Consider the following 16,766-nt stretch of genomic DNA (forward strand, 5'->3'; position numbering starts at 1 on the left):
AGGTTGCTTGTCATTTCTCACAGGGCCAGCAGGGGGAACCCTCTTTCCGGGTTTTCGAAGGTGTTCTGTGGGAAGTAATGCTCTTCACTCTAGTTGGAGGTATATTTCCAAATCCCTGTATTGACAAAATGAGTTGGGGGGATGTTACAGTTCTTAGTTGCCCGAAATTTCCTGGGGAGGAGACCCAGGCATGGGGTGTCTTGATAACTGTTAAGTGCAGTGCCGGGGCAGAAACAGGGCTCCTGTTGAATGACTGAGTGCACTTCAAAGGCACCTCAAACTCCTTGGCCTCTTCCTGCTCTGCAGCCTGCTCCCCAAAACTTTACTCCGGAAACATAAATCTGCCAAGGCATTTGACTGCCAGGGAGGTGTTCTGGCCTTTGGAGGGACTGAGTAGGCAGACAATCAGAGACCTCCCTTACCCCTCTCTAGGATGGTGCTAGAAGACGCCACTTTGAGAAGAGGGAAATCCAAAGATAATTAAAGAAATTAGAGGTCCGGCCTCAAAATTAGAGGTCCGGCCTCAAGAGGAAGTTAGGGCGTATGGTGTTCCTTGAAGTTCTTCCATGTGTTCAACCAAGTATGGGGAATCTCAGATTTCTGAATGTCATGTCAGGGTGGGTGGGGAAGGTCTCAGATGTCTTCTGCTCTACACAGGGCCAGGAGGGCTGAACGACAGTCCCCTCCGACTGCATCCTGCGGGTAAGGGAATCAGTGTTAGAAACACGTTAGAAACTCATTACCACCACCTCCATCCAAGCAGTCTAACCCCACGTACTGCTGACACATAGCTCATCGGCAAGGAAAGACCTCTCCCTGTGCCTGCAGTCCCACAGTGTGACGCACGCCTTTAGTCCAGGCACTTAGAGAGCAGAGGCAGGTGGATCTCTGGGTTTGAGGCCAGCCTGGTCTCCAGAGTGAATTCCAGGACAGCCAGGGCTACACAGAGAAACTCTGTCTTGAAGGGTAAAAAATAGCTAAGTTTTACCTGGAGAGAAGAATAGAGAGACTTCCCAAATTTCTTCTTGAACTCAGCCCGAATGCTTAGAAGGTCACTCTCGCTTCGGGAGATAAGGACCCGCATCAGCACTCGGAAATTGGGCTCAGTTTCCTGGTAAAGAAACATGTTGGGAAGCATGTGGCAGGCAGTCGGGAAGTTCTCACTAAGAGCAGAGGGTGGGTAGGAAGCAGAGGAAAGATAGAAGCAATAAAGGAGCCGAAGTTGCTGCCCACCTCACAGGATAACAGGTAAGTGTCTTTTTTAGTACTTTCTTGTGGCACTGATGGATCAAAGCCAGGGCCTTGAACACACTAGTTACCACTAGCCTTTTTTTTTTTTTTTTTTTTTTTTTCTTTTTGAGACGGGAACTCAGTGTATATTGCTGCCTGGCCTCAAACAAGATCCAGATGCTGGGATTAAACGTGTAAGCCATTACAGCCCAATGTTTGGTTTTATGTGAGTGCGTGTGTGTCTGTGTGAGCCTATGCCAAGTTTGTGTAGATGCCTACGGACAGCTTCATTTCTCCTGGAGCTATTGTGAACTGCCCGACATGGGTGCTGGGAATCAAACAGAGGTCCTCTGGGATAGCATGGAACCCTTAACCACCAAGCCATCTCCCCACCCCATGTTTTTGTGTCTCGTGTACCCCAGACTGACTTTGAACTCGCTATATGACTGAATTTTGAGATGGGTCTCATCGGGTAACTGGCTGGCCTTGAACTCAGAGATAGAGATTCACTTCCCTCTGCTTCTAGACTAGACTTGAGGTGTGGGCCACCATGCCTGACAAGTCTCCAACCCATCTTCTTTCTTCTGCTTCTCAGATGCTGGGATTGCACATGTATATCTCCTGGCCAACATGATGGGCTCTGACATTTATATCAGAGAATGTGGGTCTCATAATCTCAATAGACCAGGACATGTGTTAGCTCCCTTTTATGTGTGTGCCTTACAGGCTTAGGTGCTAAGCTCTAGCACTAAGCTCCTCCCAGCTTAGTACACCAGAACTCAGATAAGCACAGGTCTTCAGATGAATTCTGGATCTGACTCATAATGAGCCAGGCTTTCTCACTAAGCATAACAATCTGTTGTCAAGATGGATATCTCAGTGATTGAACAAGGGCGTGTACAGGCTTCCTTTAAACAGTCATCCATGGGGCACCGTGCCGAAGGCTTCTCTGTCTACCAGAGTGATGGCACTAACCTTCCATGTACCACACAGTCCTTTTTAAATTTTATTTTTATTTTATATGCATTGGCGTTTTGCCTGCATTTATGTCTATGTGAGTGTCAGATCTTGGAGTTGCAATTATGAGCTGCTATGTGGGTGCTGAGAATTGAACTCAGGTCTCAGGAAGAGCAGTCAGTGCTCTTAACCACTGAGCCATCTCTCCAGCCCTCCTTTTTATTTATTTTCTTGTTTTTGCTTTTATTGTTTGTTTGTTTTTTGAGATAGTGTTTCTCTGTGTATCCCTGGCTGTCCTGAAACTCACTCTGTAGACCAGGCTAGCCTCAGACACAGAGATCCATCCTCCTCCTGCCTCTGCCTCCCAAATGCTGGGATTAAAGTTGTGCACCACTAATGCCTAGCTATTATATTCCTTTAAATACAAGCATGTGTGTGCACACACGTGCACACACATACACATAATTACACACTGTGCTTGTTCCATTAGAGAAAAAGAAGAAAAACAAAGAGATCATAATGCCTTCAGCACTCTGGGCCCCTTGCTCCACACTGGCTGGATCCATGTATTTCTTTTGGTTTCTCTGTAGTCTTGGCTTCCCTGAACCTCACTCTGTAGTCTGCCTCCTGAGTGTTGGGATTCCAGGCATTCACCCCCATGCTACTTAGTATTCTTTCTAGGGCAGCGGTTCTCAACCTGTGGGTTGCGACCCCTTTCCCAGGGGCCCGCATGCATATCAGATATTTACATTACAATTTAAAACAGTAGCAAATGACAGTTATGAAGTAGCAATGAAAATAATTTTGTAGTTGGGGTCACCACAACATAAGGGACTGTCTATATAAAGGGTCGCAGGTCAGGAGGGTTGGGAAACCACTGTGCAAAGTGTCACCTTTACCTCTAACAATAGCCATACTGGACAAAGGTTTTGGTAGACATTAAGGCAGACCTTGGCTTCAGTGAGCGCCTAGTGAATCATCTTAGTTCTAACCAAAGTGGACTCCTCTACCCATTACAGGACAGCGTGTAAACACGGGGAGTAGTTTGTAGGCCCTGAAGGGCAGTGAGTTCAGTGTCGATTGGAGTTTTGGTTCCTTTGAAAAAACACAGAAGTATTTTAAGAATGTTTTCATCTAGTCCCAGGTGTGAGGTGTGCGGCTGCTTCAGTGGCTGACTGATTTGCCTCGTGCTCTGGTGAGGGCATTTTGCCAGCTGCAGTTTCTGTGGTTTGGGATTCTGGACTTTTCAGAGGGTACACACATGCTAGGGCCCCGAGAGGTGGGTGGGTTATTAACTGGTCGTGTTGATCTAGGTCTGTTAAGTAGTCATGTGCAAAGAAGAAACAAGAAATTAGACATTCTGAGTGAGAAGATCAAACTTAGCCCAAGAAACTCGATCCCCCTAATGAGCGGGAAGTAGTCTAACATGATGCCATGCCCTTTCTGACGCCTGACAGTATTCAGCAATCTCTCCTTTTCTCTGTCCTTTTTCCTCTTATCTTGTGTTAGGGAGTTGAAAGGGTGGAGGAAAGGAGAAGCCACAAAGTAGACAAGCTACAAGGCATTATGGGAGCAGAGCGCCTCTTACCTGGAGGGCTTGGTGGAGTTTGTTAGCAAAGTACAGTGCTGTGTTTCTCATCATGGAAGCTAGAGGCAAAGAGGGGGAGGACAGAGCCATGTCAGAACCACAGCATCCCATCGAGGTAAAACTCCATGCATCCTGAGTAGGTGCCTACCTAGGCTGATCAGAGCCCGCTGGGCATCTCCATGGAAACAGTTCCGGATAGCATCCTCCAGTTCTTGGCCAGTGCATCTCCGGTACAGATCAAACACTTTTGGTATGTGTGGGAAGTGGTTAGAGAGGTAAATTGGTATGTGGGGCTGTCACTTACCACAGAGAATGGTGACCCGCCACACTCATCAGTAGATAGAGCAGGCCGGGTGGGATATGGAAGCTTGGGTACCTCGGATGAGGTGTTCGGGACTGCGCTGTGTAAAGAGCAGGACCCATTGACCTGCACTGGGTTCTCCAGTCTGCTGGAGGGCCTGGGGAAGAGAAAGGGGCCAGGGAGTTAGGATCATTGTAACCTGGAAGCCACTGTTACTATGCCCCCATAGTCTGCTGTGATGAAGGAAACAGGGCTGATGGGGAAAAGGGACAGTTTAATCCCAGCATTGGGAGGCAGAGACAGGACGATCTCTGAGTTCAAGGCCAGCCTGGCGTACAGAGTGAGTTCCAGGACAGCCAGAGAAACAGGCAGGATTAAGAAAGTGGCTCTGCTGGGCTGGAGAGATGGCTCAATGGTTAAGAGCACTGACTGCTCTTCCCGAGGTCCTGAGTTCAATTCCCAGCAACCACATGGTGGCTCACAACCATCTGTAAAGAGATCTGATACCCTCTTCTGGTGTATCTGAAGACAGCTACAGTGTACTTATATGTAATAAATGAATAAATCTTTAAAAAAAAAGTTAAAAAAAAAAAAAGAAAGAGGCTCTGCAGGGTTGGGGATTTAGCTCAGTGGTAGAGCGCTTGCCTAGCAAGCGCAAGGCCCTGGGTTCGGTCCCCAGCTCCGAAAAAAAGAAAGGGGCTCTACTCAGCTGTTCTCACAAGGAACTAATCCCCAAGATAAGATCTGCTTGTTTCATCCAGTGCCACAGGAGGAGAATCTGCCAGCAAATGAGACTGGAGGCCGAGGCAAGGAAGGTGGGAGAGTTGCAGCACAGATGGGTACATGGGGTCCGGACCTAAGATATGGTCAAGGAGGGAGTCTACAAAGTGTACAAGACGTACAAACTTTGAAATCCTACTCACCTGCACATCTTGTTCCTCCAAGTTGTAATCAATGACTCCAGAGTAGCTCTCACGAGCCCCCTAAGAGGAAACACTGTCCTCAGAACTCTTGGAAGGGCAGAGTTCTGTCCAGACCCTGGTCTCTCCGAAGCTCTGCCTTGTCTGTCACAGGACAGCAGAGCTCCCTACCCTGGCCCTTTTGAGGAACACAAATCCCTTTCCTGTTTAGGCCAAGCCTCACCTTGCTCAGGGCCAGAAGCAGGTCCTGCAGGATGCCATTGGTCTCAGTCCTGAGATCTTCCTCAGCCTCCACCTGGAAATCTGGGGAAAGGGCAGGGCTTTTTGATTCCTGATTTTCTTGGGTAGAGAGCTTTAGGACTGGCCAAGCACCTGACCTACAGGACCCTAAGGGTCTTCTCTCTCTCTCTCTCTCTCTCTCTCTCTCTCTCTCTCTCTCTCTCTTTAATGATTTATGTTTTTATGTGTAGGTGCTGGGTTGCCCAAGGAAGCTAGAAGAAGTTATCAATCAGCCAACCAGCAGTAATCAGTTTGGGAATCCCAGAGTATGAAGAAAGCTAGTCAGGCCCTAACCTCTAATCCATGTCCAAGAAGTGATGTGTGAGGCGGGTATGAAACAGAGAGTGGGGGTTGGGGATTTAGCTCAGTGGTAGAGCGGTTGCCTAGCAAGCGTAAGGCCCTGGGTTCAGTCCCCAGCTCTGAAAAAAAAAAGAAAAAAAAAAAAAAAGAAAAAAGAAACAGAGAGTGATCGGGAAGGGGGAGAACAAAATAATGAAGACTGTAGCATGTGTACATGTAGTATGTAGTATGTATGTAATATATATATATGTGTGTGTATGTAGTATGTAGCATGTGCTGAAAAGTATTTCATCTACATGAAGCTATACTGTCAGTGGGGGGCCGGGGGAGGGGAACAAGATGGGATCAAGGGAGGTAGGAAAGGGTTAAGAACACAGCAGCAAAAGAAAACCAAAGATGGTGTGTCGAGGAGAGGGTGGGAAAGGCTACTCTCAAATTAGTAGGTGTGGCTGTGTCAGGGCCAGCACACCTTAGAAAAGGCCTCCACCTGCCCCCCAGGCTGCAGCCTTGGGATGTGGTTTGATGGTAGGGACAGCAAGGGGACCTTTGAGACTGTTACGGTGCCTAATGTCATTACCGAGAAATTTGCCCTAGGGCTCCAGACAGAGTTAATCATTGTTTTTCCTTTAATAATTACTTATGGCTCTTTCCCCTGGGGAGACTGAGGCACAGGCAGTGGAGGAGGGGAGGAGTGCTGGGTGGAGCAGAGACCTTGAGAGAATAGATATTGGTCAGCCAGGGTCCCAGGTCTTCAGGGACTGTAGGAGAGTAGTGGTCCCTTCCGCTCTCAGGGACCCCTCATATGATCTTACCATGTTTATACACTGCCAGGCACTCCTGCAGTCGGGGTGCTGCTCGGGTGGCCAGGATTTCCAAGGCTACATCTTCAGCAGAACCAGAGGTCTGAAAGAAATTGTGAGGCCACTTGACCCAGCCATGTCATTAGCCCAGCAAGATGGCAGACACTGCTGGAGAGCAGGCACTAGCCATTTCTTTGTCTAAGGGTCATCGCAGGGTCAAGGGAGCCTCTAGGCCCACTCTCTGGAGAGAGGTCAAAGCCAGTCAACTTCTCCTTCTTCTCCGTTGGAGTTCTTGTTCCCCAGACACCCCAGCAGTTGTCTTCTCCTGGTACCTTCAAGGCTGTCCTCAACTCCTGGGCATCAAATTGGGCTGCAGGCTGTAGGAGAGCCACCACGATTTTCTCCAGGTTGCCAGAGAGTGCTGCCTGCAAGGACTTCAATAGATCCTGCGTAAATGGACCCCAGACAGACAGATATGTAGGTCAAGGAAGGCCCCAGAATCGTGGGAAGCTTTGGTTGATTGTTTTTTTTTTTTTTTTTTTTATCCCAGGTTTGGCCACCAAGTCCCTGATTAGCCAGGAGGGAGGAGCAGGCTGTGGCTGGATCTCAAGTCCCCGCCCTGTCCACAGCTCCTGGGATTTCAGTGGTCGCACCTGTTTGGTGCGCTCTTGGAAGGCTCGAGAAATGAGCTGTCTTTGCTCTCTGCTGCGATTGGTCAGTACATCCACAATGGTACTGCAGTCCACACCTAAAACAAGGCAAAACCAGGTTGCAACCACAGAGTTCACAGTTGTGAATTCCTGGCTCCTTGGGGAAGAGAATGAGGTCTAGAGAAGGGAAGGGAGGACTAAGGGCTATTTCACCCCTACTTTCATTTGTTCTCTAAGGAGATGCTAAGAAAATGTCAAAATCACCATTTAAAGGGCTGGAGAGATGGCCCAGATATTAAGAACATGTAGTACTTTCTCAGAAGACTCAGCACCCTCATTGGGTGGCTCATAACCACTTGTAACTCTAGCTCCAGGGGATCTAGCATCCTCTGGTCTCCATGGGTACTACCCTCACAAGTGCACACATATACACACGCACACACTCAAGTAAATAATACATCTTTCAAACGTCGTGGAAAGCTGGGTGGGATGACACACACCTGTAACCCCGCCCTGGGAGATGGGGAGGAGGCTGTGGTGTTCAGCCATTAGGTACACAGTGAGCTTGATGCTGGCCTGGATTACAGGAGGGAAGGAAAGGGAAGAAGAAAGAAAACCAATATGGCAGATGGTGAAGGTGGCAGTGACAGCACTTTAGTCCCAGCACTCAGGAGGCAGAGGCAGGCAGATCTCGGAGTTTGAGATCAGCCTGGTCTACAGAGTGATTTCCAGAACAGCCAGGGCTACATAGAGAGACCTATGTTGAAAAACAAAACACACACACAAAGAAAAAAGGAGGAAGGAAATGAATGAATAAATGGATCTTACTTAAATCCTAATTCAGGCAAGATTGGCCTAGGTTTAAGAAAGAAAAAAACCTGTAAATTAATGAAATAAAACATAAAAGGCCTTTTTGGGTGGGGCCCACTCCTTTGGTTAGAGTCCGGGATCTCCTATTATAAGCTGTGTGACCATGGGCAAGCCTCTTAATCTCTCTGAGCCCCGGTTTCCTCATGTGCAGAATGGCATAATAACCCTGACCTCACACAGGTGTGAGGGTGGCCATGACACATCACCCCAGAACCTGACATGCTAGAATCAAGCTCCCACAGGCACTCCCAGAACATGGCCACCTACTCCTTCCTGGCTCCTTAAAAATACTTTTTAAAAACATTTGTTTGTTTGTTTGTTTATTATGTATGTGATGGGGTGTTTGTGCTTGCCTCAGTATGTGTGAAGGTCAGAGGACGACCCCTGAGAGTTCGTTCTCCCATGAGATTCCTAGGTTCCTTAGCAACAGGAACCTTAACCCCTGAGCCTTCTGGCTGCCCATCTTCCTTTCTGACCTATAGATTGTTTATGAGAACGTAAACCTGGGGTTGGAGAGATGCTAAGAGCTTCAGAGCACTGGCTGCTCTTTCAGGGGACCCAAGTTCAATTCCCAGCAACCACATGCTAACTCACAACCATCTGTTCCAGGGGTCTGATTGCCTCTTCTGGCCTCTGAAGGCACCAGGCATGCTTGTTGTACACAGACAGACAGACATGCAGGTAAAACACCCATATGCATACAATAAAATAATTATAATAAAAACTTAAAAAGAGAGAAAGAAAGGAAGGAAGAAAGAAAGAAAGGAAGGAAGGCAGGCAGGCAGGCAGGCAAACCAGTTGTGTATCATAGCTCTTGCCTATAATCCCAGCTCTTGGGAAACTGCTGCAGGAGGATTACTGCAAATTTGAAGCCAACTTGAGATGCAGAGTGAGGTGTGCCCTGTCAGGTGTGGTGGTGCATACCTTTATTCCCATGTTAGGGAAGCAGATGCAAGTGGACCTGAGTTGTAGGATGGCCTGGTCTCCATAGTGAGTTCCAGGCTACGTAGGTTACAAATGAGGCCTATCTCTAAACGAACAAACAAACATCAGATCAGCAATGAAAGGCAGACCCCAAACATCAAGAGCATAGCTTACCTTGGCCTGCAATGGCCTTCAGCAGTCTTTGTACATCCTTGTCCACACTGAAGCTCAAGAACGTCCTGAGGGTGCCCAGGGTTCCCCAGGCCGCAGTCTGTAAGAGCAGGAGAACATGGCGTCATGAGGAACACGCCTGCCCACCACCTCCTTCCACTTTGTTCATTTGTTGAGTTTGTGTTTGGGAGATCAGAGGACAGCCCAACCTGAAGGACTGCCTTATCTCCTTCCATTTGGGTCCTAGGGATTGAACTCTGTCTATCAAGGCTTTTACCCAGTCACACTATCTCTCCACGGCCATCTCCACTTTCCTGTTCCCCAACATCTCCTGGCCCTCAAGCTGACGCACTAAAATTTATTGTTGGGCTGGAGATGTGGCTCAGTGGAGGGCACTAACCTGGCAAGTGTGGCCCCAAGAATGAAGTCACCAACACCACTGAGTACATAAGTACATTTCTGAAGTCCCAGCAATCCATACCTTGTCGGCAAGGCCCAGGGATCTGAGGATCTCCTGAGTCAGAGAGGTTCCCAGTGGTCCACAGCTCACAGACATGGTGCAGCTGGCTTCCCTGCAGAAGGAAACAGGAGTTAGCTGAGGAGAGTAGCCCACTTGGGTGTGTTGATGGCCCCTTATCTGGGGCTTGGCCTTTCTCAACCAATTCCTTTCCTTTGTTGCAGAAAATAACCAAACAAACAAATAAATAGTAAGTTACAGAACTAGTGCACAGGCTCATGAGGGGAAGAGAGTAGTAGGAAGGACCTAGCTTCTCGGCTTTCACCTTCCTATAGCAAGCCAGGATTGTCTAGGGAGGCTGTTGGAACCAGCATTCGCCAACCGATCTCCTCCAGCCAAGACCCCTGATCCCTTAGTCTGAGATGATGCCCTCTAAGGCTCACATCCCTCCCTTCCCCAGCCTGGCTCCTCGGGCAGCTGAGATGACACAATGATGGGTACAGGTGGAAGACAGTTCCTTATCATACTCTCTCCCCCACAGGTAAGACTGAACCTGCAAAGCAGCCTCCCCCGGCCCCCGGGGATTTCAGGTGGAAGCTTTAAGTCAGCAGGTGTAATCCGGGCTGTCCTTGTGGAACATGGGTGCTTGGACAGAGATTAGCCGCTGTCGTGCTGGAAAAGAAACAAATCCACACCTCCCACAATCAGTAAATTCTTCCAACCCCAGTTCCAGAACTTACCCCAAAGGTGCTAGAGATGAGATGGGTATTATAGCTGGATGGCTTGACTGTGTAGGCACCAGCTCCGGTGAATCCTGGCAGAGAAGAGGAGGAGTGGACAGCCTAGGCTGAACAGCCAGTCAGATGACCTCTCTTGCAGACCAGCCCAGCTGTTGTCTCCAACTCTGGCCCCTCCCAGACGTGGGAGAGGACCAGGCTGTACAGGGTCTACAAGCAAACAAACACTTCCTTGCCTAGCATCTCTCCTCCCAGGAACTGGCCCTGAACCCACGCAAGTGAACTCTCAACCTCTCAGCCCAGCCCAGGACACAGGAGGCTTTGTGCGCTGCCTTCCCTGTGGGGCCAGGTTGGGACCACAGACACCTAGTCTCTTGAGTATTACTTCTGACCTGGCTCTACCTGGCTCCAGCTCCCTGGGGGTAAAAGGGGGGTTGGAGGTGGGGAGGTAAGGGGAATGCAGGTCAGACAGGCTCCAGGCTGATTTCAAGGTTGATAGAGAAGAACCTGTTGGGACACATACCATCAGAGCACCCCAGCCTGCACCCTACAGAGGGTCCCAGCCCATAAACTCCCGTGATTTTTGCCTTAGGAAAGCCAACCAGCATGGGTGAGGAGGCAAGGGGACTGTTTATATCTGTGAGGAAGGGCATAGGTAATCAGGGGTGGGAGCAGATCCAGAGTCAAGAGAGAAAAATGCAGAGAGGGTGTTCCCTGCAGACCAGCGCGGCACCCTGGGAGCACTGTACTCCCAAAACAGCCAGCAGATGGAAGAGACTCCCTCCCGGGGCCTGGATTTCTCCGACTCCTTCTGTCGCCTTTTACCAGTCAGTGTCCCCTGGCAGTTTGGGCTGCAAGTGATACAATCCTAACAGCCAAGCTTGAGGCTGTCAGCACAGAGCAGCAGGTGCACAGTCCCTCTGAGCCACAGGGACCCCAAGCAGCTGGCTCCTTAGGGTTTGGGACGCAATCTTTTTCCTGTCTCCAGACCTCTGACATTCCCCAAATCCAGATCTCCTTGATCTCCCAGAATCCTGGAAGGAGAGTGTTACTGCATTATCCACTGCTATCCCACAAAGGATGCAAGTTTGGGGACACTAGGAATGAAGATCTCTATGGTGACCATATTCTAAATTTCCTCACTAAAGTGGAAAACATACTTCAATTTTAAAACCAGAAGATGCATGGTCAGTCTCTAATTTTTATTTTATTAACTTAATTTGGGTTTTTTTGTCTTCTTCTTCTTCTTCTTCTTCTTCTTCTTATTATTATTATTATTATTATTATTATTATTATTGTAGTAGTAGTAGTAATAGTAGTAGTTGTTGTTGTTTGAGACAGGGTTTCACTGTGTAGCTTTGACTGTCCTGGAACTCATTCTGTAGACCAGTCTGCCTTGAACTCAGTAATCCATTTGTCTCTGCCTCCCAAGCGCTGGGATTTAAGGTGTGTGCCACCACACCCAGCAATATCTAATTTTTAAAGAATTCTCGGTTGTGCATGTACACACGGAAGTGAGAGGAAAACCCATGGGAGTGGTCCTCTCAGCATGAACTGTTCTAACAACGACACTCAGGCAGTTAGGCTTGCTGGCAATGCCCATATTTACTGAGCTCCCTTGTTTGTGGGAAGGTACAGGGTTTTATTCTATACCCCGGGCTAGCCTGGAACTCATGGTGAAGCCCAGGCTGGCCTTGAGCTCACAATTTTCTAGCCTTTGCCTCAAGTGCTGAGAATTACAAGTATGAGTCTTTAGCCCCAGCTCTGCCACTTGTTATATTCTATAATCTGAGCTAGACATTTCATAATCTACATGAACAGGGTGGCAGAGGGCTGGAGAGATGGCTCAGCTGTTAAGAGAACTGAACTGCTCTTCCAGAGGTCCTGAGTTCAATTCCAAGCAACCACTGGTTGACTGGGTGACTCATAACCATCTGTAATGGGATCCGATGAAGAGAGCTACAGTGTACTCACATGCATAAAATAAATAATCTTAAAACAGAAAGAAAGGGGTTGGGGATTTAGCTCAGTGGTAGAGCGCTTGCCTAGCAAGCACAAGGCCCTGGGTTCGCTCCCCAGCTCCGGAAAAAAAAAAAAAAAACAGAAAGAAAGAAAAGGGTGGGTGGTAGAAACTGCAGGACTGAAGAGGTGGGAGGCTGGAGCATCTGTCATAATAAATGAAGCAATGTGTGTGATGGCTGATGGTCGATGGCAGCATAAAACCACCTTGTAAATTAGGGGTGTTAGATTAAGTAAATAAAAAAATATAACTCTCAATTAAATTAGTTCAGATAAACAATGAATAATTTGTTGGTATAAGTATGACCCGAATATTTAATGCGATTACTTCTGATAACATTATTTATTGTTTACCTGAAATTCTTTCTAATTGCATATCTCGAGTTCTATCTCACAACCCCCAGATAGGACTTAATCTCTACACTTGGCTAAAGCTGAAAGCCTGCAGGGCTAGACTTCCCAGAGTCAGGCTTCTGACTTTCTGTATGACGCTGGACAGGTGCAGGGACCTTTGTATACTCGGTTTCCTTATCTTCAGAACAGAGGCTGGAGGCAGGGCACTGGAGACTTGGTGAAGTGCACTGGCTGCTCATCCTTGCAGAAGACCTGGGTTCAGTCCCCAGCACCCAAATGGTAATTTACAATCATCTAGAACTCCAGTATCAGGAGATCCGATCCCTTCTGGTCTCTCCAGGCACCAAGCAAGCACATGTGGTTCTCACATGTGCATACATGGGAAACATGCACATAAAATAAAATTTTAAAAAATCTTTTTAAAAAAGCATCTTTGCTAAGGTCTCTCTCTATTGCTTGTGAAGAGACATCACAACCATGGCAACTCTTATAAAGGATAACACACAACAGGGGCCGGCTTCTAGTTTCAGAGGTTTAGTCCATCATCATCATGGCAGTCTGCAGGCAGATGTGGTGCTTGAAGGAAGATCTGAGAGTTCTGTCTTGGTCTTCAGGCAGCAGGAAAAGATATATGAGCCACTAGACCTGATTTGAGCTTCTGAGACCTCAAAGACCACTCCTAGTGGTACACATCCTCCAACAAGGACACACTTCCTAATAGTGCCACACCCTATGAGCCTACCTGGACATTCTCTTTCAAACCACCACAAGCGTTTAAGTTATAGATTTTTGTGAGAATTACATAAATATATGGCCAGGTGGAGATGTAGTTCAGGGGCTGAGAGCCATTGCCTCACAAGGATGAGGCCCTGGTTCAATTCTTAGCAGCCCACCTCCAAATACATATAAAACAATTAGAAAAGTTCTTGCCACAGAGTACTAAGTATGCTTGTCAAAATGTTGACATAGGACAACTAGTATTGCTACTATCTTATTTCTTACTAGTAACTGTTGCTTCTAGGTTGTGGCGTCTAATCTCGGCGAGTTTCAGTTTTCCTGCCACTCTCCAACTGTGCCACAAGAGGGCACAAGTAACCATCGAGAGTATTAATAATAAATCACCTAGGGCCACTTGAAGTCCCTGACTCCACCTGAATGTATCAAGGGGCTCTCATAATCCACTGATCAGAAGTCCAGCAGCCTGAGAACATCAGGTTTCAGGGTGGACTTGGAGAGTTGCTAAGATAACAAGAAGTCTCAGGGAGAAACACGCACAACTGGCAGACGGGGTGACCTCTGAGGACATGCTGGAGATTGTTGCTTCGGAGATGCTGGGGATGGTGATGTAACCCAGTGTGCACGGCCTTGCCTTCTGACTCTTTTCAGAATTGATTCTGGCTCCGCAAACCAAGCAGCGCACAGTGAAGGGAGGGAGGGGGCAAAGGGAGGCACCCATTAGCCCAGGCCAAAGCTTCCCAAGGGACTACTAGCAAGAACTCGAAACTTCTCTAAATTCGGAGAAGTTTGAACTCTAAAGTCACACGGAAACCCAGTCATGCGGTAGAAGGAAGCCCTGGGGAGTATGTGTGCCGAGTCCGCGGTGGCTCTGCTGAAGCTTGAGTGGAATTTCACTGCTTTCAGTCTTACCTTTTACCAGTCACCTTCAGACCTCATGCTCTACATTTTAGGATTACAAACTTGATGGACATCTCGGAGAAGATTTCCTCTGAACCTTTCTTATGGATTTGAGGAGGGTGGGGACTTCTCACACCCGAGGAGTTTGAAACAGAATCCAGGTGTTCCAATGTCTCTTTTTCTTTTTTCTTTTCTTTTCAGTTTTTCCAAGACAGGGTTTCCTCTCTGTGTAGCCCTGGTAGTTGTGGAACTTGTTCCATCGACAAGGCTAGATTTGATCTCAGAGATCCAACTGCCTCTGCTTCTCAAGTGCTGGGATTAAAGGGGCGCACCACCACTATCCAGATGCTTCTAACTCCCTCATCTCTTGATGAGGTCTGGGTGACTTAGGTGTCCCTTAGTGGCATGGCAGTGCTGTTCAGTGCCTGAGCTGTGGACTCATTAGCACTTCTTCAAACCCTCTGGCCCAATATTGGTTTTCTCTCTGTTCTTTTCTTCTCTTTTAGGGCCTTTTCCCACCACACATTTACTTATTATTTCTTTGTCTATCTATGAGTTTGGTTTGTGTGTGTGTGTGTGTATTCACACACAATTATTATTATTATTATTATTATTATTATTATTATTATTATTACTATTTTTTTTTTTTTTGGAGACAGGGTCTTACTCTGTAGCCCTGGCTGTGTATACTAGACTGGCTTTGAACTCCTAGAGATCTACTTGCCTCTGCTGGGATTAACAGTGTGTCACTGTGATGGGCAGATGTCTGTGTTTTAGTATCCCTTTGCCATTAGGTTCTGTGTGTCTGTCTCCTGAGGAGCTAAACTCTGGCCCCACGGCCTGTCCAATGCGTTGGGACACCTCAGCACTTTATCCAGAGGAAGTGAGTCACCACAAGCTGGTGACACTTGGGGCATTGTGGGCATGGCACTGCCAACTTAGGGTGGAGGATGGGTTAGAAAGGCAGGCATGGTGATTCTAATCTCCTGGTCCAGCAAGCGAGGGTGTGTGGGGAACATCACCCGGGTGCTGGCTGAGGCCAAGTTTCTCTCTTTCCATTTTCTCTTGTGTATACTTTCTTATCTCCATTTCTCAGGCCCTTATTATGCAACCTCTGCCCACAGAACTCCCCACTGTCTTCTGTTTTCTCTTTTCTTCCTCTCTTCCTTTCTTTTAAAGTTAATTTCACTCATCCAGAGGACACATTTAAAAAGTCTGGTGGAGCTGAGTGTGGTAGCTCACACCCGTAAACCTGAACCTTAGGAGACTTTTGAGTTTGGAACCAGGCTGGGCAACATAGTGAGGTACTGTCTCAAAAAGATTAAAAACAAGTTCCGGGGCAGCCAGGACTCCAGAGAGAAACCCTGTCCCGAAACAGACAAATGAACAAACAAACAAACAAAATATCTGGTGGAAACCATGGCAAAGGGAAGTATTTTAAAAAAATAAAGAAAAAAAGTCATAAGTTAAAAGAAAGGGGACAATTCATTAAGAACTGTGGGGAGGGGTTAAAAAGGGTTTGCTGGTGCCCAGATAGCAGACAGGAGAGCTCTGTTGGAAAAAGGAGTAAGAATGTGTGTGTTGCAGAAGATTTTAGGAAGGTACTGAAGAGGGATAGAGCAAAGTACAGGGGACAAGCAGTGCTGGGGTCTCACTGCAAGGACCAAGTGGACCAAGGCTGGAATCACCTGCTGCCTCTACAACTCCCCAGACAGACCAGATCTAGAGCCAATCTCTCCCACTCGAGTCACACTTTGGCCACAGTCCTCCTTAGATCATGAGCAAAGCGCTGGCACTTGACTGCATACACTGTGAGGCAGGCCTCTGCCGCGGGCTTAGCAATGGTAGAAAAATGCTATATCAGGGGGCTGGAGAGATGGCTTCGTAGCTGCTCCTTCAGAGGACCTGGATTCATAACAAGGGTCGGAGAGACAGCTCAACAGTAATGAGCACTTCTTATAGAGAACTCGGTTTAGTTTGATTCTCAGCACCCACATGCCTGCTTACAACCTTATATAACTCCAGTTCCAGCAACACTGATACCCTCAACTGACCTCCTTGGGCACCAGACATGCATGGAACACATGTATACATACAGGCAAAACACCCATTAAAACACACACACACTCTCTCTCTCTCTCTCTCTCCCCCCCCCCTCTCTTAACAAAACCCAAAAAACTATTTCATGAAGGTTGAAAAAAATGATATCATCTTCCAAATACTGGGACCATGCTTGGGCATGAGCCCCGAGCAGGCAGATTTTAAAGTTTTTTTTTTTTTTTTTTTTTTTTTTTTTTTTTTTTTACATGGAAGAAGCTAAGCTACAGGTCTCCCTGTTAAGGGACCCTTAAGTACATCTTAAGTCAAGTTCCGTCCACAATGGAGTTAAGGCTGCTCGATAGCGCTCTCTCTCTCTCTCTCTCTCTCTCTCTCTCTCTCTCTCTCTGTTATTTATTAATTTATATGAGTACACTGCAGCTGTTTTCAGACACATCAGAAGAGTTCATTGGATCCCAGATAGTTGTGAGCGACCTAGTTGTGTGTGGTTGCTGGGACTTGAACTCAGGACCTCTG

At 47.5% G+C, this 16,766-nt stretch overlaps 1 protein-coding gene across 1 annotated transcript; it reads right to left on the minus strand.

The window, feature by feature from the left end:
- Positions 1 to 93: 93 nt before the first annotated feature.
- On the minus strand, positions 94 to 10,480 carry Anxa9 (annexin A9). Its single transcript, NM_001427412.1, has 13 exons — positions 10,188 to 10,480; positions 9,472 to 9,562; positions 8,994 to 9,090; positions 7,029 to 7,123; positions 6,708 to 6,821; positions 6,388 to 6,478; positions 5,220 to 5,299; positions 5,000 to 5,059; positions 4,152 to 4,233; positions 3,924 to 4,019; positions 3,776 to 3,834; positions 989 to 1,111; positions 94 to 696 (listed from the first exon to the last, which is right to left on the minus strand). The coding sequence occupies exons 2-13, from the start codon at positions 9,544 to 9,546 to the stop codon at positions 634 to 636; spliced, it is 1,035 nt and encodes a 344-aa protein (NP_001414341.1). The 5' UTR covers positions 9,547 to 9,562; positions 10,188 to 10,480; the 3' UTR covers positions 94 to 633.
- Positions 10,481 to 16,766: the final 6,286 nt, after the last annotated feature.

This window comes from Rattus norvegicus, chromosome 2, assembly GCF_036323735.1.
Source record: "Rattus norvegicus strain BN/NHsdMcwi chromosome 2, GRCr8, whole genome shotgun sequence".
Lineage (NCBI taxonomy): Eukaryota > Metazoa > Chordata > Mammalia > Rodentia > Muridae > Rattus > Rattus norvegicus.